This window comes from Dermacentor albipictus, chromosome 8 (genome assembly GCF_038994185.2).
Source record: "Dermacentor albipictus isolate Rhodes 1998 colony chromosome 8, USDA_Dalb.pri_finalv2, whole genome shotgun sequence".
Lineage (NCBI taxonomy): Eukaryota > Metazoa > Arthropoda > Arachnida > Ixodida > Ixodidae > Dermacentor > Dermacentor albipictus.
The window spans coordinates 68180329-68205352 of record NC_091828.1 but is presented as its reverse complement, the minus strand read 5'-3'; the positions used below and the strand labels follow the sequence as shown (position 1 = coordinate 68205352).

At 49.4% G+C, this 25024-nt stretch overlaps 2 protein-coding genes across 7 annotated transcripts in view; both read left to right on the top strand.

Annotated features, from left to right (window-relative positions):
- Window positions 1–12106, top strand: part of LOC135914517 (uncharacterized) — a 45224-nt gene extending 33118 nt beyond the window's left edge. Inside the window, exons 14-17 of one of the 4 annotated variants that reach the window (XM_065447414.2) lie at window positions 117–257; window positions 1132–1585; window positions 1682–2781; window positions 9139–12100. In XM_065447414.2, coding sequence (XP_065303486.1) covers window positions 117–257; window positions 1132–1585; window positions 1682–2781; window positions 9139–9858 — 2415 coding nt within the window. In that variant the 3' untranslated portion in view covers window positions 9859–12100. Of the gene's footprint in view, window positions 1–116; window positions 258–1131; window positions 2782–9138 lie in introns of all 4 variants that reach the window. The other 3 variants (XM_070523543.1, XM_065447413.2, XM_065447416.2) reach the window with 3 other exon arrangements.
- Window positions 12107–16350: 4244 nt separating this feature from the next.
- Window positions 16351–25024, top strand: part of LOC135914518 (uncharacterized) — a 57263-nt gene continuing 48589 nt past the window's right edge. The window contains exons 1-4 of one of the 3 annotated variants that reach the window (XM_065447418.2): window positions 16351–16617; window positions 17435–17567; window positions 18888–19019; window positions 21914–22092. In XM_065447418.2, the coding sequence (XP_065303490.1) occupies window positions 16567–16617; window positions 17435–17567; window positions 18888–19019; window positions 21914–22092 (495 nt within the window). In that variant the 5' untranslated portion in view covers window positions 16351–16566. Of the gene's footprint in view, window positions 16618–17431; window positions 17568–18887; window positions 19020–21457; window positions 21775–21913; window positions 22093–25024 lie in introns of those variants that run through there. The other 2 variants (XM_065447417.2, XM_065447419.2) reach the window with 2 other exon arrangements.

Below are 25024 nucleotides of genomic sequence, written 5' to 3'. Positions count from 1 at the left end.
TATAATTCCGTCCAGAAGGTTCTCTGGAAGGCAAGCTGAATAGATTTGATCAATCTTTGAGCTGCATGCCGAACAGCTCAACGTGTACGGACCCATTATTTATTCGCACTTCACAGGTTGTCGTGTGGGGCAAAGTGGCGAGCACTTCGTGCCACGACTACCCCATCTGGCTCACTTTCATCATTATCTGGTTCGCATCGCTCGAGTTCAGCTTCATACCCGTCTTCGCGGTTACCCTGCTGGAGTGCACAAAGCTGGTGAGCACAGCGCGTTCACTTCGAATGTACGTGCTGAGCAAACTGAGGCGACGGCTGTCATGCTTAGTCGAAAACATAAAGTTACACCAAATATAACTGTATCATACGTTGTGCTGTATTAGTTAATTACGTTTCTGAAAAACAAATATAAATATAATTCTGCGGTTTTACGTGCCGTAATCACGATCTGATTATGCGACACACCGAAGTGGCAGAATCCGGATTAAGTTTGATCAGCTTGAGTTCCGGAACGTTCACCGAAATATACGCGATCGCTATTTTTGCATTACGATTCCATTGGAATGCACCCACCCCAAAAGGAATCCAACCCTCGACCTCGATATTAGCAACACAGTGCCGTAGCCACTAAGCTACCGAGGCCGGTGCTTCTAATCTTCCAATAAAGTAATCGTGGGCGCTGGACAAAAGTTACGTTTGCCACAAAATCTTTGCGTGTAGATGACTGCAATTATATCAGGATTATTGACGCGTTATAGGTATGCGTCAGCGTACACAGCTCACCAACAGTAATGGCTTTCGAGAAGACACTCAAGTAACTACCTGAGCCTATGATTCTGTCTGCCCAATGTTGTGGCTGTAGCATCGTTTGAAGCTTGCGAGAAACTTTGGTCTTTATTTACACTAAAAATAGAACTTCACCCTTAAGTTTTTCGTAAAAGAAATGTACCTTGATGTGGGATTTATTATTACTGAGGGCGACCGGCCAATAGCAAGCAGCGCTTAGAAACGAGACGTTTGGCGAATTCGGCCGCATCGTAACTGCACATACACTGCTGTCCAACATAAACCTTTTTTTTTTCAACATCGCCCTTCAAAGTTTCAACATCGCTTCCCGATTTTGTCGCGCCTCCAGAAAGCCAAGCAGAGCGTCGCTCCGCTGCCTGTGCGGGTACCGTCGAGCTGGGAGCAAGCCATGATCTATCGGCAGCAGATCGCGGTCGAAGTAATCGACAAACGGAAGGTGCTCGAGAAACGGAGCACGCTAATGGCGGCGTCACAAGTGGCACCCGGTCGACAGCCATCCCACAAGACGCGCGACTCCAACACGTCCCCGAACTCCGATACGGAGCGCATGGCGAAGAACTTGTACGTCGCCTCCGATCGCTCAAAACGCGACGTCCAGTCGCCGAGCGACTGGCGCAACTTCTCCATAGACGACGAGTCTCCACCGGCCAGGAAGTCCAAGAAGAGGCGACCGTCGCGCAAGTCCGCCCCCGAAACGGGAACGTTGCACGAATCCCGAAACTTGAGCTCGCTGCGCCGGTTAGCGAGGCGGGCTCAAGAGAAGCCAGCCAATCCGACGAAGGGTAAGCCGGCCGCCTTTATCGAATCCACGCCGAGGTCCGTACTGGCAGAGGCCCCCAAGCCGCTTTACTTTCTTCCCCCCGTCGTCACTCCCGCAGTAGCCGACGTTCCCCTTCCAAACCCGGTGGACAAGATCATGCCCACGGCGGCAGAGCGCGACAAAGCCAGCGACGAAAGTGGCGACAGCTTCGATGAGATGGACTTCGTCGTCGACTCGGCGCACGGGCCCATAGTGTCCGCTCCGGTACCTTTAACGGATGCCGTCCTTCCAAAGCCGTCGGCCAAGCGGCTGCCGGTCATCGTGAAGTCATTCGAGGATGAAGGCGACAAGCCGGATTTCCTGCAGCGGTACCAGAACGCGGCGTCGGGCCCAGAACCAGCGTTCCAAGTTCGGCCCGCTAGACCGACCAGCAACTTGCCCGTCGCCACGCACACTTCGGCGACGGCATCTGCTATCCCTGCTGGAGCCGGTGCTCCGACTTCTCTAGCGCACGGCGAGACCTCTGGCCCGCGCATGCTACGAGACGAAGAGGAGGCAGCCGGCCGGAGAGAAGAGCGTCAGGTGCCATCGATGCCGCCCGATGGGCGACGCACTCCCGTCAGGAGAGCCTCGCGCAAGCGATCGATGTCGCGAAGGTCGTCGACGACTTCTCAGAAGCCGGGCAGCTTCGCCACCTCTGGCCAACGCGTGGCGCAAGTGCCACAGGTGGCTACGCAGGCATCCTCCTCAGTCGCCTCAGCAAAAGCGCCTTCTTCAGGTTCAGTCACCCCAGCCGAAGCAGCACCCGGAAAGCTGTTGCAGAGCCAACGCCGGAAGGTGTCCAGGCTGGGTCAGACGAGCGACAAGCCGCCGTCAGATGACCGGCAGTCGGCCAAGGACCATGAGTTGAGCAAAAGTGCTTCCGAGCCAACCGGGTCTGCTGGGCATCGAACGGCGCTTGCCGTTGGCGTTGCCACTACCGGAGGGCCTTCAGACATTGGTGGAGCAAGCGGCGAGATTAAGCAGGCCGTGCAGGATGAACCATCGCCCGCGCAAACAGGGCCTACCGGCAAGACGCTCCACACGGCGGTAGCAGCATCTGAAGCCGCGAGGTCGACGGGAAAGCACACAGTGGGCGTCGAGGAACATCCTGGGAAGCACAAGCCATCGTTGTCCGAGCCTCGGCAAGATGGGGCGAAAAGTGTCGAAAGTTCCAAGGTAAGTGACGTTATCAGAAACAGCGCTTACCCTGAGTCATTTTTTTTCCAAAAACCGACACCGCTGTTTTCTTTGAATACGGAGTGCAGAAAGTGGCTGTAGAAGTTGCACTTATATTAAACGTCATTCGCAGTGAGCGTGTTTAACAACGGTAGACGTTTTCTTTTATGCGAAGCATATTACGAGAGCTCAACCCAGCTCCTCAGGCGCGGCGGTGTCGCCTTCAATACCACGTGACACCGTGACGTCACGACAGAGGAGAAGTGGCTTTGGCTCAACTCTTGCAAGATGGGCTGGGTGGGAATCGAACCAGGGTCTCCGGAGTGTGAGACGGAGACGCTACCACTGAGCCACGAGTACGATGCTTGAAAGCGGTACAAAAGCGCCTCTAGTGAATGCGGTGTTGCCTTAGAAACGAGCTGTTTCTAAGGCTCAGGCGTGCGTCGCTTGCTCAGGCGCACATTTCGTTGCAGCGCCGAACGCTGCGTTGCTCGACGCTCACCGCGTCCAATGCGGGGCGCGTAGTCGCTGCGCCGTAGCTCATTGTCTTACACCCCTTGGCGGGTCGACGGGAACGCTGTCGCGTTCCACTCTTGAAGGCGAAGCAGAGTAACGCATGAGTTGTTTCTTCGTCTAGCCGAACCAAATATAGCCAAGCAACAGCAGTTCACCAGGCTAAACAGTGGTTCAACAACTAAAATAAAGGCTAGTATGCTTCGCATCCTGGGCTTAACCTTACCTAAGCCACAGCCATTTTTATTATTATGATTCATAAAGGTCTTGTCTGTTTATGGTCCTATTCATTATTTTTCTATTACCATTGAAAGCACATATATTGATACGCACGCAAATTTCCGGCATTTCTATGGCCTTCCGCAATGCATAGAATTTCCTACAATATACTAGAGGGAACTCTGGCGCTGTAGTCATTGTCCTACCATGATGGGAAGTTCATGAATTTGTCAGAACGTGCTTGCGGATTCAGACGTTCCTGTGGCTTTTTATATTACGCTATATAAATCTTATTGCACATTTCAGAGCAATCTATACACTTCGAAGTGCAGAAGACGCCGCGAACACGCACAATTGCTACTAATTGCAACGATTGAGTTTGTCGAGGTGGCCAAATCGAAACGAGTCAAGCGTCTCAAGGCGTCTCGTGCCCGCGATAAATTTATAAGGGCGTTTCACATCGCTTGTCGATACATGCGTCCGTGGCTTACACTACCTCTTAAGGAACCGAGGTGAGCGGACGCGGAATGTCGAGCTCTTCGTGAGCGCTCTCGGCGGCCCTCCCTCACCGCGGTGTTAAGAATGGCGAGCTACAATGCAAGATTGCCACCCAGTTACGACTGGGGGAAAGCAACATCTCGGGAGCATCGCCGCGAACTTCTAGCCACAGCGTGACTAAATCGGCTTTGTGACGGAATGAGTTGGGCGGGCGAACTATTGTGCCCAAACTCCCCAGCGCGGACCTACGCGTGCGCGAGCTGCCGCGGGAAAGCCGTTTTTTGTTGCTTCCCACGCGCAGACCGGGACGCACGACAACGAGCTACCCGGAATGGCTCCGAGCTACTCGGAACGGCTCCCTTCTGACGTCGGTTCCGGACATTCGCCCGTGGGTGCCTTTGTGTGTGTAAACTGTCCTGCGGGGCGGCGGCGAGCTTACAAGAAGTAAACGTACGTTCGCGTCACCTTGTATCGCGGGAGGACCGAGTGTTTAAAAACTTCTGTGGTGCGAATGCTCGAGACACTTTTCTCAAGCAGTCATGTTAGACTGATCTAAATACTGTAAATAAACCCATATTCCTCGTTCTCGATGAGAAGCAGTTCTTCCCTTCATCAACGTCCTCAGCGTGGATAAGTTGGACGACGGCAGGGGCCAGCTACCTTCGAATTCATGCCGGACTCCAATCTTGACAACGGATCACGAGCGATGGGATTGAGCCCCCAATCCTGACAGCGGTAAAAGGATTGTAGCTAAGTCGATAAGGATTTTGAGATTATTTTGCCGCATTTGCCAACAGGACGCGTCGTTATGAACAGTGTTCTTCCACGGAGATATTCGAGCACGACCCTTCACGGTTGAAGATTTCCTGGATGCTTTGCACAAGGAACGGCTGCCTTCTGTCGCTGTGGCTTTCGGTGCCTACCAGATCAACCACGTGTGGGCCGTGACATTAAAACGCCCTGGGGCGACGAAGCGGTTGCTGGACTGAAAGAACTTCAGGTCAAGGGGTGACGCTGTCTCGTCATCCACCCGCAGGAGCAGCAGGTGAGGTTCCGACTTCATTTGTTGCTCCACGCCATGGCAGACGACGACGTGCGTGCGGCGTTGACGGCATTTGGCAAAGTGACTGAGGTCACCAAGAGCGCTGGCGCGTGGAGGGAGTGAACGAGAAAGGTTCGAAAACCCGGACTGCTCCTGAAGCACAAGAGTGGTTTCGAGGTTGATGACCAGCCACACCAGATTCGCGTCGCCCGTGAACTAGCACTGTTGGTTGCACCAGGTCGGCCTATGCAATGCTTGGGCTGCCATAGTTCGGGACATGTGCGTCGCGAGCGCAAGTTGCCACGTTGCCCACACTGCCGGCGTTTTGGTCACGTCGACGCCGGGTGCATTCGCTCCTAGGCCGCAGTGACGGGAACAGCCGACGACGAGGATTCAACGGTGCACATTATGGACGTGACCGAGGCAGAGGACGCAGCGAAAGGTGGCGGGTATGTGACAACTGGGCCACATTGCGATGCCTCAACTCCAGCAAGTGAAGATCGATCAGAGGCAGTACACAGCCCACCGGACACTGCAGCAAAAACGGTTGAGGGAACAGACAACCCTGCAAGAGATGTAACTTCTCAAGTAGCCGAAGCGTCTACGCTAGTGTCTAAACGGGGGGGGCCCCGAAAAGCGTCCCTTGTAGTGCTAGTGCGGACCTGGACGCTGTCGGCGAGTCACCGAACGCCAGCGAATCTATGGGAGTAATTGCGTATGCTCGGCAGTCAAGAGACCCCAGGAATACACCAAAAGCGAAGGAGACAAGGTCTGCGCGCAAAGAATCGAGGGACTGCTCGCGAAAACACCAACGGGTAGGCGCACGAACCTCAGGGCAAGGCCTGGGGGCACGGGGGATAGGAAAGTTGACGACAAGCCACTTTCGCCAAGTGCTGAGAATGTCGCAACGGTCTTTAGCTGGACCCGCAAAGTAAGCGCCATGCCCCGAGCCTACCTTTTCCAGAAATCTACGATGGCTCCTCAAACGTCACTTGCACTCGCCACTTTAAAAGTTCGAAGTGTGGCCTCTAGGAAAAACGAAGTCCACTATACCGGTTGTTAAAGGAAGAAGATTTTGAATTCTTGGCTGTGCAGGAGACGAAAGTGGAAGTAGAGGAGGAGGCGGCGATCGTGCTGCGGATTTTCACAGCAAGGCATCACGCCGTTCAGAGCCACGCTATTGGCAGGTCCGGAGGGTGCGTCCTCCTTGTTCGAAGGAATCCAGGACTGTCAGTGCAAAATGTTTCATGTTGTTCCGGTAGATTTGTGCTGTGTGATTTCTCATATAGTGATATTGCATGGCATTTTATGTGTGTTTATGCTCCAAGTGTGGCACAGAAACACGTAAATTTCTTCTCTAACCTGAGACGGTATTTGTGCATTGATAAGCAGCTTGTTTTGGTTGGAGATTTTAATTGCGCTTCGAATTCAAGTGATAGGTCAAGTGGTAGAATGGTTAAAGGCAAAAGCAGCGAAGTGTTGTGACAAGTGATCGCAGAGTATGAGCCACAGGATATTGCAGAGTATTTGGAGGGCTCCCGAGCTGTGAAGTACACTCATTTTCAGAGCAGCAGCCATGCCCGCTGGACCCACTGTACCTGCCAGTGGATACAACCCTAAATTGTCACAGTTATGGTGTTTCGCCGACTTCGTTTACTCATCACTGCCTTGTAGAATGTCAATGGGATCAAAGAAAGATAGCAAGAGTTTTTTGTGGGAGGAATGGAAATTGAATTCCAATTTATTAGGGGATGAATCTTTCAATGTAGCAGTGATGCATGAAATTAAGAATATCCATTAAGATAGTGGGAACAAAATGGGAGAACATGCTTTCCTATTTTTATATATTTTTATCTGTTGCTTGAAAAAAACCTTTTCAAGCAACTCATAAAAAATTAAAGCGATAGAAAGATCCAGCATTTTCGTTTGAAGCCAAAAAGAAAGAGAAAGGGCTTAAGATGAGTTTTGGAAAGCTAACAGGGCTTGAATGTGAAACGCCAGGTGTGTATGCCGAAGATCTGGGTAGTATCAAACAGAAACTGGAGCTTTATTATAAGGAGCGTTATCGCGGAGCGCTAGTGAGAGTAATAGTAGATGCGATGGCTATAGATTAATGTCCAACAAAACGCGCACTTGGACTCAAGAATAAAGACGCGCACGGCGAAACCATATAGACGTTATTGAAGATAACGGGACAGAAATGACAGGAAATGACAACGTAAAACGTGCATTTGCTCGGCATTAAGAAGCGCTTTTTGCTTCTAGACCCGTGAATGCAGAGAGGTCTAAAGAAGAATTTCTTTAGAGAATGCCACGGCTGCACTATGACACAAGAGCAGTGTTAGAATCACCCATATCACAAACGGAAGTAGAAAAGGCTATAGATAACCTGAATCTCGGCAAGTCGCCAGGGCCCGACAGTCTGAGCGCTTCGTTTTACAAGACATTTAAAAAAATTGGCTCGCGTGCTTTTTTTGTTTTTAATGAGGCTTACGAATTAAATGTCCTGCCCCGGTCATGCAGGGAAGCACATACTGTATTAATACCAAAGACAGAAGAGATAGAGAACTTAAAATTGGTTTCCTCATACAGGCTTACATCACTCGCTGTGATTATAAGATCGTGATGAAAATGCTAGCAAGGTGGCTACAGAAAGTAATTAAGGAATTGTTTGGTCCTCCCCAAACATGTGGCATTATGGGGCATTTGCTTGTGACTAATATACATAAGATGCGGTGCATGTTGGAGTGCTGCGAGATTAGGCAAACAGGCCTAGTAATTGTACAGTTCGATCTTGAGAAAACTGTTTTATTGTGTACCTCACGGTATTTTGTTTGCCTTTCTCGACCACATTAATGTCGGATGCATCAAATAAGTTATTTTAACTGTACGGTTCTTGTCGATTAGATTTTCACATGAGTACATTTTTTCTGTGAAACGTAAAACTCTGTACAAAGATGCATGCGATGTAGTTCGCCCTGTTCCAATGTACAGGGCCATATACACTGGAGGTCAAGGGCAAGACGTGCTTAAGCGGGTGAAAAGAATGCGAGTAACGGCAGGGACCAAGTCTTTCTGTTTATGTTTCACATGGGTACGTAGCCTGTCAAAATCTTTTTAGAGTATTTTGGTTTTTTCTTACCCTGGGAGTCACATTCCTTGATCTGTAAGAAACCAGAAACTATAGATCACGTATTTCTAGATTGTTGGACGGGTGTCTTCATTTGGGATGCACTTCAGACGAATATCAAGAAAGATTTTCCCTTAGATCTACAGGGTATTACATATTTATCGATAGAAAACGATGATGGAATGCCGTTTGATCTTATTATGCTAGTTGGCTTTCACTGTCTATGGCGCGCCCGTATGGCGGGTTTCACTGCGATCCGGATGCTCGGCCTGCACGAATGCTTTTTCGAGAATGCATGTCCAGTTTGCAGAAATTCAGAAAGCACAACATTGTGTACCTGCGTGGGTGTCAAGAGTGGAACCCTTGACCGCGCTCAAAGAATTCTAAAATAGTCAGCCCAGTAAGGCTGACACTTGGTGTTGAAAACTTACTAATTTATCTTGTTTTCTCAAGTGCCATTTGTAGTTTTTTGCCATTTGTTGTTTTGCCACATAATAGTATAAAACAGGCAACACATTTTTTAAACAGCATCTGTGACTTAATGGTTTCAATACCCGACTTCTGTGCTATAGGTTCTGCGTTCAAATCCTGCCGTTGGACATGTTTAGTTCATTACTTATTACACAGTACATTGTTGAAAACGACGAGTTTACGATGCCACAAAGCTGTTTGAAGCCATAAGGGCGAAATTTAGGCAAATCCATGTACATGCCATAATTCAAATGCTAGTACAACCACTCTCATTGCAGCTCCCGCAAACGCTGGCGCCAGAGTACCCTCAAGTGATTATTGTATGAAACCATACGCCCCAATGTACTCGACGTAGTCTTGTCGCATTCGCCGCCAGCGCGTCTTCCCCAATTCTATTCCCACACAACGCATAATCTTTCAGTAAACTCTTTGGGGGGCCTGCAGACGTCATTCCATTCTGGTCCTCATTCGCACTCTTCTACAGGCACAGCACCTAGATACGAGGACCGTGACCGCTGCCTCACAGCCTGAGGCTACCGACCACAGCAAGCGATCCGGCGGCAAGACGATCCGGTCGCTTCGCAAGCTCGTCGTCGGCCTCAGGCCCCGTTCGCGTCAGCCGCCCCTCTCCCGCAAGAGTCTCGACTCGAATCAGAGCGTCGAGGATGCAGTTGCTGCCAGGGCGACCGACGTTTCTGCAGTGTCCGCCGAAAGCGCCGCTCGGGAACCAGACAACCCGGTTTCGGCGTCGGTGGCTTCTGTGGCCGGAACGTCGGCGGCGCAGTTCACCAATCCCCAAGCGCCAGAGATTGAAGCCGCGACAGGACTCGTTCAGCAGTGGGACAGGACCACTGTCTCTGGACAGTGGGCTGCCGCGGATCCTCCACCCACCATCGTCGTGCACAAGTCAGCCTCACAGATGCCGGCCAAGACGACGTCCAGCGGGACGTCCAGCGGGACGCTCCAGTCGTCGTCGCTCGCCACGGAAAGCGAGCGCGGTCCCACCGCTGCTGCAGCTCGCGTGAAAGCAAAGGACGCGGTGCCCGGCGACGCTGCTCGTTCCGCGGGCGTCCAGAGTCTCAAGGAATCGCGGGACGCTTCAGCCAAGACCAGTGCTCTGCGAAAACGCCGTTCCCGTCGCTCGAAGAAGGGGCGGCAAACGAGCGACGAACGGGACGACCCCGAATCAGACGGCCACCAGTGATTGACTGGTGGCACCAGCCTCCGAGATCCTTGTCGCTTGCGGCGCTCAGCGCCCGTTCCAGGAGACCATACGCCAGTGGATGCCGGTTTCGGGAACGTGCTCCCCGAGGCTCCCCTCGCCGCCCTATAGCAGTGCCCGTAAAGCTTTTTTTCAGGCAAAGACCCAAGAAGTTGGAAATGAAGGAGAACTCTTGCATTCTTGGAGGGGCTACATTCCCGAGCACCACTGTGTTTCGATCGAAGTGTTCTTTTTTATTTTTGTTCTTGTTCTTGGGAACACATTCAGATCTTGACAAGCGCGCCATCGACGCTCTTGAATACACGAGTAGTTATGCGTCCTTTTTACCCCGCCGCTACTTTTGTCCCTATCACAGGACACTACTGCCGCGATCCTCAAAGCGAGCTAAACATTGTGTTCATGAACTGTGCATCACGAGTTGTCATGTGGATCTGAAGCAGAGGCCAGCAACGCGCTTCCATATCTGTGGGCGCGTCGAAAGCATTGCTATATTAATTGTGCCTAGTAGGTACTTTATAATCTTTCTGATATACCTAAGAGCGTTGAAATTAACAACAGCAGCTTCATCTTTGCAGGTGTATGGCCTGCAATTCGATATTTGTGTGGAATACGTGACTTCGAAGAACATGCGCCAAGAAATGTCTCATTCTGCATACTTTCGCTAAATCATTGGCTGCCTCATTATGGTCTCCATCATCCTGTGCTTCTATACATAGCGTCTTCATTTATTTTGTTACCCTGCTTCTTCACACTCTGCGCTTTTCCTCGAGCATTTGAGCATCTCTGAGCACGTAATACATAGATAACACGATGTTCCGGACGAAAGTGTTCCCTTTTCAAGTGAACTTCCTGATAAACTGCAAATTCGGCTAAGTGCGGGACATTACTTAGGTAGGCTTGATTCGTAAGCCGTCGTTTCTGTGTACTCGTGTGCTCAGATTGACGAAGATGTGGTCAAGAATGTTTTCTACTTATGGTTCAATTTACGTATTCAAGTAAAATTGGTCATACGCACGTGCGTGTTCGTGCACAGTAAGTACCTGCAGAGTTTGCTGCTTTTCGGGCTCGGTTAGCGACAATTCAAAGACGCTGAATATTGGGAGCATGGTGTTATTCTCATTAAAACGCGCACACCAGAGAGCTTGACGCCATTTTTTAGCTTCAGCGAGTCGTTCCGTCGGTCGTGCATGCAAATGGGTGTTCTGTCATGAGCATATGCCTAAATTGTGAACGAGGCTGCAAACGAAACAAAATGTTGCAGGAAGATGGAGATACTATTCAACAGGGACAACAAGTAAAACCTCGCCGTGGAGTTCCGACTAAGCTACGTCGGCTTAACGGCCGCCTTTTGACTGACTGTTTTGAAACAGTGACTTCGGACTGAGGTCAGATTCCTGTGTTCACCAACTGGTCGAATAGCCTTCCAAGACTCCGCTGAACTAATTGTTGATTAAAGGGAAAATTTTCGTCCACCCGGCTACAGCACAGCACGCGCGAGCTGGGGGATTAGACGCGCAAAGTCATCTCAATCCCTCCGAACTGCAAAGAAAACTCGTGTGGTTATCTCTAAAAAAAGGTTTTATATTTGAAAAATTTCTCCCAATCCTGGAATCGAACGCGAAGCCAACGCCTTTACGAGGCGGCCGTGTTGCTGTTTCACATAACCACGTGATTATCAGATCGCATAAGCTTGCAAAAACGAGTAGTACGAATTTTTGAAAACTACCATGGTAGGCCGCGTGACTTACGCACATACAGTCTCTTCGGCAAACATTTACTAATCCGAGCAAATGAAGTATTTTATTATAACTACTGTTACATATAAAAAACACAGGCTCCATGTTGTCAGCATACCCACTTCTCCTCGATACCCATTACGTTATCAAATCAAGAAAATACCATTCACGCGTACTAACTACGGACGTCATGATATAAACTATCAAATACGAAGACTACTAGACATCGTTAAGCAAAAAATGGATTTCTGTGCGCCTAACTTTAGGCAATGTAAAAGAAACCTTCTCATACACAATCAAATTATTTATACATAAAATGCTATTGCACTAAAATTTATTATGCACTATATATGTATTCCTTAATCTGCGCTGTAATGTGAATGCACAAAAACTGAAGCGTAAATGTTTTTTTCCCATAGTCATTCTATAATGTACACATTATCTTGTTTATTTGTATTTTCGACATCGTACTTGCTTGTTTCTTGTTATATTAGCTTTTTTCTTACATTGGATCATCATGTAAGCCGAACGCGCTTAGGAGCAAGAGCTGCTGTCAGGCCAAATGGCCTTTAGCTCTTGTTTCCTCTTTCTGTAACGAAGACAGAAATAAACTTGAAACTTCAAAATTAGAACAAAATTATGTCCTATGACAAAAAGGGCAGTTTGCTAATAACACAAAGAACAGCTTGCTATTTGAGGCTCGAGCTGGTTGCCTAAGGACAAAAACATACTGACGCAAATATTCGCGACAAGATGGGGTATGTGTATGCTGCAGGAAAAATGCGATGAGGTAACGCACACCTTCCAGAAGCAGTTGGATTTAAAATGGAAGGAAGCACCAACCAGTCTGCAGTCTAGATAAGCAAGATATGTTTAAGGTATTGGCTGAAAAAAGCAGGGAAGAGATTGATAAGACCGGATCCGTTGCAGTCATAGGTAGATACAGGGTGGATAGAGAAGTTTCCAGGAAGAAGAGGCTACGGGGATGTATACAAAAAAGCTAGAATGAAAAACATGTATAGCACACAGGACTAGCTCAAGCAGGCTAGGCGACTATTTGTCACCTACCCTGCTTGGGCTAGTAGCTATACTAGACTACAGGGACACACTGGTCACGTACCACGACATACTGACACATTATACGAAACAAAGAGAAGCATACCAAAAACCCCACAAACAACTCGACAGGTCTCAAGAAACAGATTGGAGAAGGTTGCAAACCAGAACGTTCCGAAACCCCGTACATTTAAACAGAGTAAATTTAACACAATACCCGGACGTGAGCTGCAAGCTCTGCAAGCACGAACACGCAAACATGGCACACATCTTATGGAAGTGCACAAAGATCAGATCGATATATGTAGAGGACAACACAGAACCGGACCTTCTGGAGGTGTGATGGCTGAGCGCTCTGACTAGCTCGGAACTACACGACCAACTATGGGCTATCCAGCGGGCCAGGGCAGCGTTGGAAAGGCTATGCCTCACCGCACATAATGCCCGGGTAGCCTGAGCCCAGGCTACTTATCACACCAATCTGTGCATACAGGGATATGATACGCACACCGGATCTCAGAGAACAGCCATCCTGACGAAGAAAAATATAACCACGCAAGGTCACACAATCCAGGGAACAACCGTGGAACACACCCTAGTGGAAGTGCTACCTGAGAAGAAGACACACCAAATACTATACGTACTATACTTATATAGTCCACCCAAGGATCCATTATCCGACTTTGTAAACTTCATCACCCAAGCCAGAAGACTATCTAAAGGCCATAAACTCGTAATAATGGGGGATTTTAATGCCCCGCGCACAACATGGGGTTACCAGCACACGACCAAGAAAGGAGCGCGAGTGTACGATTCGGCGCAACAGAATCACCTCACCCTCTGGAATGATCCTAAACTAACGACTCGGATAGGCAATAGTGTGTCCGGGGACACAAATCCTGACCTCACCTTTACAATAGGAATATCCAAGGCAGAATGGACCCGACTGGAAGAAAATCTCGGCAGCGACCACCACATCCTTCAGCTTGAAATCCTGCACCATAAACAGCCGAGCAGGACCGGAACGGCGAGGCTGACGGACTGGAAGGCCTTCCGAGAGCATGACATGGAAGAAAACATTGAAAATATTGAAGAGTGGCTCACCGAAGTGGTCAAGGCGGCGGAGAAGCATACTAAAGTCATCCAACTCACGATGGACACGCCGGCCGTAGACTCTCACCCCCTACGTCTTTGGGATGCCAGAAGAGGACAACTGAGGCGGTGCAAAAAGATCAAACTTAACCGCAAACTGCAGAAACGGATTGCTTTCATAACAAAGAAAGCAGAAGAATACGGAGATCAACTGAGCAGTCAGAACTGGCATAAGCTGTGCGACCAACTTCAAGGCACACTCAGCACGAAGAAGACCTGGCATATACGCGAGCACTTCTAGCTACCGCCAAAAACAAGACCCAGCAAAGACATGACCTCTAGAAAGTCATTAACTCCCATCCAGAAACTGAGAAACAAATTCAGGAAGAAATCAAGCGTAAACTTGTCGGAGACAATGCCCCCAAGGTTACCGATCCCCGACCGTACAAAGGCGAACCAAATCCCACCCTCGACAGCCCTTTCACGCTTCCTGAACTCCATGCCGCCCTTGCCAAATTGACCCGTAACACATCGCCAGGAAACGACAAGGTGACCAACAAGATCCTACGAAACCTCCCAGACAAGGCCCTAAATGGGCTCCTCGACTACATGAATAACTGCTGGGAAAAAGGTAAGCTCCCGGCAGAATGGAAGCACGCAGACATCATTATGACCCCGAAACACAACAAGCCACTACAAATCAGCAACCTACGGCCCATATCCCTTACTTCCTGCGCTGGAAAGCTTCTCGAACACATGGTTCACGATCGCCTCACCACATACCTCGAAGACTCAGGTCGCATGCCTGACACAATGTTTGGCTTCCGACAGCACCTCTCAGCACAAGATGTACTACTACAGCTCAAGGAAGACCTCTTGGACTACCTAGAACCCCACAAAAAGTTCTCTATTCTAACAAAAGATGTTAAAGGAGCCTTCGATAATGTGAAGCATGAAGCAATCCTCCAAAATTTCCAAGACACAAACTGCGGAATCCGGACCTACCAATACGTACACGACTTTCTCAAAGATCGCACGGCTACGGTGGGTATCGGCAACATCCGAAGCGACAAGTTCGAAATGCCCAACAAAGGAACTCCACAAGGGTCAGTCATTTCACCTTTGCTGTTCAATCTCGCCATCATTAAGCTCCCAAAACAACTCGAAGGAATCGAAGATTTAAGCCATGCAATTTACACCGACGATATAACGTTATGGACAAAAGCGTCCGCAACCGGCCAACAGCAAACTACCCTCCAAGAGGCAATCGATCAGATAGAACAGTACCTCACAAGATGCGGGCTCCAGCGCGCCCCCGAAAAATCAGAGCTACTTAAACTCAAGGCAAGGACCCGGGGACGACCACCAGCCTACGTCGCTCAAGATCCCAACGTCAGACTCAATGGAATCGATGTCCCTCAAGTTGGCTCACTCCGCGTCCTTGGCCTCACAATACATAAAGACGGTTCTGGTGCAGCCACACTTCCGAAGCTTCAGAGGACCCTAACACAAGTAACCCATCTCATTTGGCGTATAACCACCCAAAGAAGAGGACTTAAAGAGCAAGAAACCGTCCAATTATTCCAAGCACTCCTTATAAGCCGTATCACATATGGCACCCCGTATCTACTCCTCAAGAGAGCTGAAATTGGAAAACTCAACATCATCATCAGAAAAGCAATCAAGAGCACACTAGGACTACCCAGTACGACCTCAACCACGACACTCCTGAAACTTGGCCTTTATAATACCTGGGAAGAAATGAGTGAAGCGCCCAGAGCCAGCCAGCTGGAACGCCTTAAGCTGACTCAAACAGGTAGAGCAGTACTTCGCAAACTCTCATACAGCGAAAGCCCGATTGCCGCCACTTCTTCGTGACTCTATCTCAGTCGCTCCAATACCTCGCAACATGCATGCAACATACCACAAAGACAGAAGACAAGCAAGAGTCAGAGCGCTGAGCAAGAAATACTCGAAGGACCCCAACACGAGATATACAGATGCGGCAAAATACCCAGGTAGAAGAGCATACGCAATTACCGTGACCAACAACCAAGGGAAGGAGCTAATCGCTGCCACCATACCGTCCAGAAATCCAGATACGGCGGAGGAAGTGGCTATCGTCCTCGGCATCGCCACGTGGAAAGACACGGCAATCATCTTGAGCGACTCGCAAACGGCATGTAGAAACCTACGAAAAGGCCGAACAAGAAAGGCGCGGAACTTCAACCTGGTTGAAGTTCCGCGCCTGTGTGTGTGTTCCTTCTTTGTCCCTTGTTTTTGAGCGGTTACATGATACATTCCAATAACGACCACCAACTAGCCCGCCTATCCCTGTTAAATAGGTTAGAAATGCTTATCACATAACTAAATAGTAAATATGTAGCATAGAATGATTACAACATTTGTATATTTCTTTCAGTATCAACCGGGTAATGAATCTTCATCATCTACATGCAATTGTTCAGCCATGTGACCTGATTACTTAATTATGCGCTTCTGTTTTATGCCCAGCTTCGACTTTTTTTATCCTGCTGCTTCTGTCTTGAGTATCATTCCTGCAGTTACTACTATATTAGGCGGGTTTGTTGCAACCAGCCAACTCCCGGCCCACACACCGTTGCTGGCGCGTGTCAAAATTAAAGGCTCATCATCATCGTCAGCGGCTGCCACTGCTGCCTGCGCGTGAAGCCACGGGGTCTTTTCTCCTGCTCTCAGAAGAAGACTGCCTTCCAGCGTGTCCGCAAGCATTCTGTTGGCCCTTCTTCGCTTGCCCTCAATTTTCGCGCCAGTGAAGACCATCGCCATGGCGTTATCAAAGCTCATGAGCTCAACCGACAACGACCAGGAAAGTGAGGTAAGCTTTCTGTCAGTCTTTATCGTACTGTTTCGTTTATTATTAGGGGCTGGTAAATTGTGCCAGATAACGCTAAGGCGATCTTCGAGAACTGATTGATTGATTGATTGATTGATTGATTGATTGATTGATTGATTGATTGATTGATTGATTGATTGATTGATTGATTGATTGATTGATTGATTGATTGATTGATTGATTGATTGATTGATTGATTGATTGATTGATTTTACCGTCCCAAATTGACGCGGGTGCTGTAAAAGATGCCGTAGTGCAGGACTCTGGATTTATCTTCACCCCCTGGGGTTCTTTAACTTCCCATTCCGCAAGCATTCCAATACGGCCACTCCCACTACGAATTGAAGCAGCGAACTCATATTGAACAGAGGCACATCCTAACTAGCCACCTTCAATAAGTCGCCGCCGCGAGTCAGCCGACGCAGAAACCTCGGGACGTACGCAGAGTCCCGAGACATGACACGAAGCCGCTGTTGGGATGGAAAACCGAGTCTGGCTTTGCCTTCACAGAAACGTGCCCGTTACGCTGCGATTACATTGAAACGTCTACCCACAGTGCAGCCTTTATATGCGTATCCTCACCCTAGGACAGAGAATATGTTTTAAAGCGTATTCTACGCGCGAAGCTATTCCCACTCAATTCTCAGCAGAGCTATCGGCAACGGCACGCTTGCACTTATCATAGGCTTGCAGCCAACCTACCTTTCGGTGTGTTGGCTGCATTAAAATTAATCCTGCGAAGTGCCCGCGAAGCAATGCTAATGAATCGAGCGCGCCGCTCTTTTCGCCGCATCAGCAGGGACCGGCGGCGGGGCAAAGCGACACTGCGCGCTTCCACAGCCGCGCTCACAAGCTGGCCACGCTCATCATGATGACCACGGGAAGCGCGAACGCGGCCATGTTTCCCATGATGTTCATCTTCTACGGAGGAGGTGGGTGCCACCAATCGCCACCGCGTTCGGGCAAGCGCCGAATTCGTGCCGCATTAACTAAAGGCCAACTGAAACGAAATTTCACTTTCGTTTCGTTCTTTCAAGTGAGCAGTATATGTCACTGAAACAATCTTGGCAGACCTGCTGGCCTAATGATTGCATAGTTTTGTTGTTAGCAGCCTTTAAACACGCACCTATGCAGGTGACGCGTGCACCAGGTGGTTTTCGCTATGACGTAAGTCCAAACACGCCGCCTCCGAGATCTTGCAGCGCGCCGCGGGTGGTAAGGACACCGCCTTATCTCGGAGGCCATGCCAAGGAGCCGTTATTGCAAGGTCGCGCCTCACATTCAGCGAACGGTGATGAGAGCATCTTTTTTTTTATTTAACATATCGAGAACGACTTCTCTGCGAGCGTTTCGTGGCGATTCAGCTCTTTGTTCAAACGTTCGATCTCGCACGGGGACTGCTCTATATCTTCGCTATCTTAAGCTACGCGTTCAACGCTCTCCAAAATTTCATTGCTGCGGGGCTTTGAGATGTAGACGCCGTGAGCACAATGGCCCTTTTGTGGTTTCTTGAAAAGCAGAAAGCGTTTGGATGCTCGTTATCGTTTCTTCGTTATCGCTCAACGTGCAATACAGGCATCCTATCTGAACAGCTTTCTCGGCTTCGGCTTCAAGGAAAGAGTCAGCTCGTGGAAAAGAACTGCCCACCGCCTTTGTTATTTTGTATGCAATCCTGATAATTACGTTATCAAGGCCGCTTATTGAGTTGGCTCTACGTTCTGAGCAGTATGACACCAGCAAACGAATCAAGAGAACAACATAATAAGCCGAGGAGAGGCAAAGACTGCCAAGTTCCAACTTTATTTTGCCTCCTCTCGATTTGCTGCCCTGCTTTCTTTGTGTTCGCTGACACCGCCCAACGTCTACGACGTAGGCGGCCGCGTTAGCCTGTACAAGGCGGTGTCGAAGGCGCTTGCATGCTTACTGTCACCAGCGCAAACTCCGGGAGTGCTTAGTATTTGTCAATTTTGTTCGTAATACAGCAAAATAGACCAAGTAGTAATCTCGAGTAGCATACAAAGCGCTAGCGTATGTACCGATAGTTGATTCAGCTCAATTTCCTTTCCTCTCGCAATCCCTGTTGGCTCAGGTAATTTGCTGCGCGTATGTGTACATTTTCTTGTCCATCCGATCATAGCGGCCAAGTCGAAGAGCTAAATTTGACCGATAAACGGTCTGAGCTCCTATACTTCACATTTCATGGCCGTCCTAAACGGGGCACTGACACAACCGCCCGCTTCGCGCACGCGCAGTGCCGTTCCTGCTGGCGTACCTTGTCGTGCTCGGGACCGTGGCGATGCCGATGCTGCAGCTGGAGAGCAACCTGGCCCAGTTCGCCGGAGACGGAAACTGCGGCGTCTTCAGCACTGTTCCGCTGTTCATAGGTGAGCGCCGCAAGTGGAGAGCATCGATTATCTCACACACAAACGTATAACCGCATTCGTGCACAATTGTGCGCCCCACGTAGATGATGCACATTCATAGCTTCCGGCTCCAGACCAAAAGATAAGGAGCTGTTGATCCGGTGAGAAATGAAATCGGACCTATCATCGCTTGGGGTTATTGAAGTCGACTCCAACAAGTTGCTCAAGTTTGTGCACATTCCCACTGAGGAAGCCGATTCATTTGTCCGTTACTGTACTGTCGAAGCATTTCAAAGCCTTGAGCAACTCTCCGACCAATCGTGACCACGGGCATGGCATTACTAATATTGACCAGCCGATCACACGAATAAGTTTTCATAAACTAACGGGCTCACGAATTCAGTCCCTCTTGTCCTGTCACGCACGTTTTAAGATTGCGTTTTAACGTCCAGCGACCCAATCAGTCAAAGTACACAGTTTGTGCTTCCCCGTGTGTAAACTTCGAAGTGCACCGCCGAATAATTTAGGCGATGCGTCCAATCGCAAGTGTGAAATTTTCGAGATATGCCAAATGGCCAAAATGTTTACTAAATCGACGAATTCTGAAACTGCACTTTTCAAGCTAGTGCTCTTCGCGTAAAAATTTGGCACCGCATTGAGAAGCCATCGATTAATTAATTCCATTGATTTTATTTATGACGGTAACATTGGCAAGGTTAAAGAAGTTATAGCTACGATGGTGTGCATGTCAGGCAGGTAGTAAATAAGGTGATTCCACGCACTGTGGAAATCGACGTTATTCGAAGCAATTTCCAGATAACTTGCTATCCAGCATCGCTTGATGTTCGGCAAAGCGCTGCCAGCCGGACCAACGTCTTTGTGTTGGGCGAGCATTTGCGCACCACGCGAGGCAGCGTGACGACGACTACACGACGACGACGATGCTTGCGATGATCGTACCTCGGCGACAGCATGGTTTCTACTGTGGCCGTTTTACGCGATTTGACAACATGCCAATTATTCGGGCCCGGCATTGTTTATGCTAGGTACCAGACGGGCGTATGAGAGTATGAGAGCAACATAGATTGTGACGTCATCTGCGACTAAACGTTCATCAAGCTACGTTCGCGTCTCTACGTAATGCAGCCTGTGCAATAGCGACGATCGCATTTGTCCTCCGGCAAAAAAAAAAGTGTTAAACACTCTTCGACCTGGGCTGGTCATTAAGGCAGTAAAATGTAGCACATCTTCAACATAGCTGCTACGATGAAAATACTCGGCAATGTGGAAAAATCCAGAAGACAGTGCAGTTCAACACAGCATCTCAATGCACTAGCTGTGGACAGGGAAGAATGCGAGACAAGGAGACACACGCGCCAGACGTCTCAAAAAGAGCTAAATTACTTTCGAGCGAGAGGGGCATGTGGGCAAGTGTGGATAAAAACCGCGTATTAGAAAAAAGGGGATTTTGCCTAATGAATAAAGCATGGAGCTGCTGCACTGAGAGACAGAGAATCAATAAAACAAGAATCATAAGAAAGGTTTGAAACGAGGCGAGGCAGGAGCGTACCTATCTACCACCAATTGTCTGGGGTGATCCAAGAACACTTTTCATGTAATGGTAGACACATAGGATAACGAAAAACACAAACTTGGGAGAAATATTTCGCCGTTTCGCACGAAAGACGAAGCACCGATTGCGACAGCAAATTTGCGGACAGCTGCGCGAAATAGGGACAGTAGTTTAGAGGCCCTATAAACTTGTAAGCATTCACTTACTAACTAAATTAACAAAAATATAATGTGTAGGCGTGACTGAACGACGACGTAGGAAGAAGCAGGCACACAGAGACAGCGTTGTCTTTGTGAGTGATTCTTTCTGTGTCCTCGTTCAGCCGCACTTACAAATTATATCACGCATTCAAACCAACCAGCTCGTCAACGTGTTTTAACTAAATTAACAAGCACGGTGTCTCACGCGCACAAGTTAAAGTGATCACAGCTTGTTTGATGAGCGCGAAAACTCGCTGTGAAAATGCTGGAGCGAGGAATCGCGGCAGCAGCTGCGATCGAACGGACCCTTGTGCCATATTTCGCCTCGACGCGAACAAGACTTCGGAAGCACTGCGCATACGAAGCTACCGGCACTACGCGCACTCCGCAAACATAGCAGATCACTTTGAAGATGAACCCCGCGTGGGCGTGCACTTCGGAGACGTCGCGGATCGCTTTTAAGATACACGAGCACCGGCAACGTATACGGCGCCCGCCAAGGGCGTCTACTACGCTGTCCGCCATTCGCATGCCGAACGCCGTAATAGACGCCGCAGTTGTCTCCACTCTGTATAAAGCGGCGGGCGAGAAGGACATCGATGCGCCTTAGCAGCCGCCGGAGAAGAATGTCCTCACCCCTCGCCTGACCACCCTGCCTCGCGCGCGACAGGAGAGGGCACGCGTCCGAACCGGGCTCCTCGCTTGCACACGCAAGATTGAACCGCGTTTGCCGGCTCACCGTCGAACGCTTTCACTCCCACATACAGCGTACGGCGCGCGGCGACGGTTTTATCGCCCTTGCACCTTATACGGAACCTCACGGTGATGCCGGCAGCGACAGCAAATATGCATTTGGAGCGCCCACAACCTAACGCAATAATAAATGCCTGAAGCCGCAAGAAAGAGCAGCCTCAATGGCACCGTGGGCATGAAGAGAAATACGAGGAACGGACGTTGGCAGGGCTGAGCCTACTGGCCAGGACTTCGGAGCCGTGACTTCTCCGTAAGTTCAATCGACTACGCAAATCCTAGTGTGAATGTCCTAACGTCATTGTCCACGTCGCGCTTCTTTAGTTTAAATTTTGTCCCGTAATGCTGACACTTGGGTGCCGGCGTCATTGCGTCCTCTTCACGCGACGCAGGCACGGGCTACGCGCTGACGTTGTACGTGGTCCTGCGCGTGGTCGCCGACTCGTTGCCCCTGTCCGACGTGCTCCTGCAGATGGCCGGTATGGGAGGATCCACCATCCCGTGGAGCGGGTCCTGTCCCGGCGGGTGGACGGCCAACAATCGCACCTGTTACGCCATCAAGCGGGGATCGGTAAGCACGCCTGTTGGCTCAGCTGTTTCCGAACGGCGAAAACGCTGCGTGCTTCAGACACCGGGCAACAACGAAACACCAGGCGTCCTCAGGGCGCTACGTCCGTGGCTGGCGATGGACACACCAGAGAAAACTATACGCGGGATGATCATTCCTAAGTTTTATGAAAAAAGAGAAAACTAAACTTTTATTTTCCGAAACGGTAAACCGAGTCAGAACCCGGTTCACCCTAGGTAGGAGGATTCCTTATTTCAAGAACCCTCTGGCTTGGGCTGCCTCTTTGGCCCGGGCGACGAGACTGCGTTGGTCGTCCAGGTAATCGGAGGAAAGCTTGACCTCCCAAGTTTCGGTTATCGCATGGATCTGCGGTGAGTTGGGGCGCTCTTTTTGTGCTTCTATGGGGCGGCTTTCTTTGGAGTCGTCTTGTGGAGCTTGTGAGGTAGGGTCGGTGGGTGTGTCACGCAGTGGGCAATCCTGGACCATGTGTTGCAGGGTGTCTGGAACGTCGCAATGGGGGCATATGTACGAGTACTGTGTAGGATACAGTCTGTGCATGATTATTCCGTGCACGTAGGTGTTGGTCTGTAGGCGGCGCAAGATGACTTCTTCCTCTTTGCTCAGATTCTTGTGTGGTAAAGCGTACGTTCTTCTGCTGAGTCGGTGGTGTTGCAGAAGTTCCAAGTACTTTAGGGCGATGTCATCAACGTTGGTGGCCGGTCTAGTGTGGGATGGCAGGAAAGCCTGGCTGGTATGCTCGCGGACAGCGGCGTGTGCCGCCTCATTTCCTGACATGCCCTGATGGCCTGGAACCCAGTCGATGTAGGTGTCGGGGAGCGGGGCGCGTGCGATGTGCTTTTTCAGTATTTTGAGCGCTGTTCCTAATACGCGGCCTTTTTGATAGTTGCGAGCTGCTGTTTGGGAGTCTGTTAGTATCACTGCTACTTCAGGGCAAGTTGTTATTGCCAGAGCAATTGCCGTTTCCTCTGCAGTTTCAGGGGCTCTTGCTCGGGTGGTGACAGCTGCAAGTTCTTTGCCTTGGTGATCCGTGACGCTTAGGGCAAAGGCGTTTCGTTTAATATACCGGGCAGCATCGGTGTACCTCGTATCAGGGTCTCTCCCGTATTTCTTGCTGAGTGCGCGGATTCTGCTTTGCCGACGCTCCTTATGATAAGTTGGATGCATATTGCACGGCATTCTTGCAACGCTGATGCAGTCCCGGACTGCAGGTGGGATTCTTGCTTTCTGGTCTGTGTCTGCAATGAAGCTCTCACTGTATTTGAGGTAGCGCAAAACTGCACGTCCGGTGGGTGTGAGCTTGAGCCGCTCTAGTTGGCTGATCTTATGAGCCTCGACAAGCTCTTCCCACGTATTCTGGACGCCGAGCTTTAGGAGTTTCTCCGTTGATGCCATGGGTGGGAGCGTCAAGGCTACTGTGATTGCCTTTCGAATGACAAATTTGAGGTTCTTTATTTCTGCCGGCTTGAGCCTCAAGTAGGGAGTTCCGTAGGTGATACGACTAGTTAGGAGAGCTTGAATTATGCTTAGTGTGTCGTGCTCCTCGAGTCCGCTTCTTTGGTTTGTGATCCTCTTGACGAGGTGTGTAACTTGTAACAGTGTGCGTTGGAGACGCGGGAGAGTGGCCGCCCCTGATCCGTGCTTGTGGATGCTAAGTCCGAGTAGGCGAAAAGAGTCGACTGTAGGGATCATGGTTCCATTGAGCGAGACGCTAGGATCGGGTTCGATATAGTTAGGTGGTCTTCCTCTTGACCATGCTCTCAGGACGAGAAGCTCCAACTTTTCGGGTGCGCATTGGAGACCGCAGTCTTGGAGGTATCTTTCGATAGTATCGACGGCTTCTTGTAAATTGCGTTCTTGTTGTCCAGTAGTAGGTGCTTTGGTCCAGAGCGTGACGTCGTCGGCGTAAAAGCTTTATGGAATTTTTTTTTAAATCTGTTGTTGCAGATAGAGATCCTAGTTCTTGAGCTCAGAGAGGCGGACATTACTTGCACGAGAATTGACAGACACATATTCAAGTAATAAACGGAGGCCTGCTAAATATGTTTCATTAATTCCTTGGCGGCACATATTGTAATTGGCGGATTGTAGCCGCTTAGTTTGCAAGGCGTATCCGCCACTTAGATTGAATTCACAGAATGACGCCAGCTCGTAGATATGCACCACTAAATTGCCCTAAAGATGCGCTGTTGTTCCACTTAATTTTTCGCACAAAACGCCCACTCATGCATGAAAGCACAAAAGTAACTGGAACGCCCATGTATTTCGTTCCACACTTTAGTAATAATGTCTCGAAACTAGTGTCATCCTGGAAATTTACTTGAAGTGGATACCTCTTGCAAGTTCACCACCTACAAATCGCAAACTGCAATATGTGCCGTAATGTAATAAATTGAGAAGTTAATTAGTAATTTTTGTTGATTATTAGAATGGGTATTTCAATGTCATTTGCAAGCAATGTCCGCCTCTCTGAACAAACCAGTGCAAGGACTAGAATTATGTTGTCTGTAGCAGTCGATTTAGAAATTATCACTAGAACGTAGAAACGTAGAAATTATCCCTCTGTAGATGCAGATCCAGCGCACATCTTGAAATCTGTGTACCCAAGCTTTTGTGAAACGGTTGCGTGCTGTAAAACTGAATGACATATGCACAGCAATCTTTATTGCCATCCATGACATTATGTGATCCTTAGCGACGGTCATGTTCATGCTCACGCTCGCGATGCGATACTTAAACAGATTTGTTAACGGCGCGTTTGTGTGGCCGATATCCACGCAGTACTCGCCATATATTCTCTTTGGTCACCACGCTCGTGAAGCGCTATTTCCAGCCGCTAATTTTTCGGGTATGATACTTTTCCTTTTAAATATAATGACGTGCCATTCAAAGAGGCACCACAATGGAGCCCCCGTCA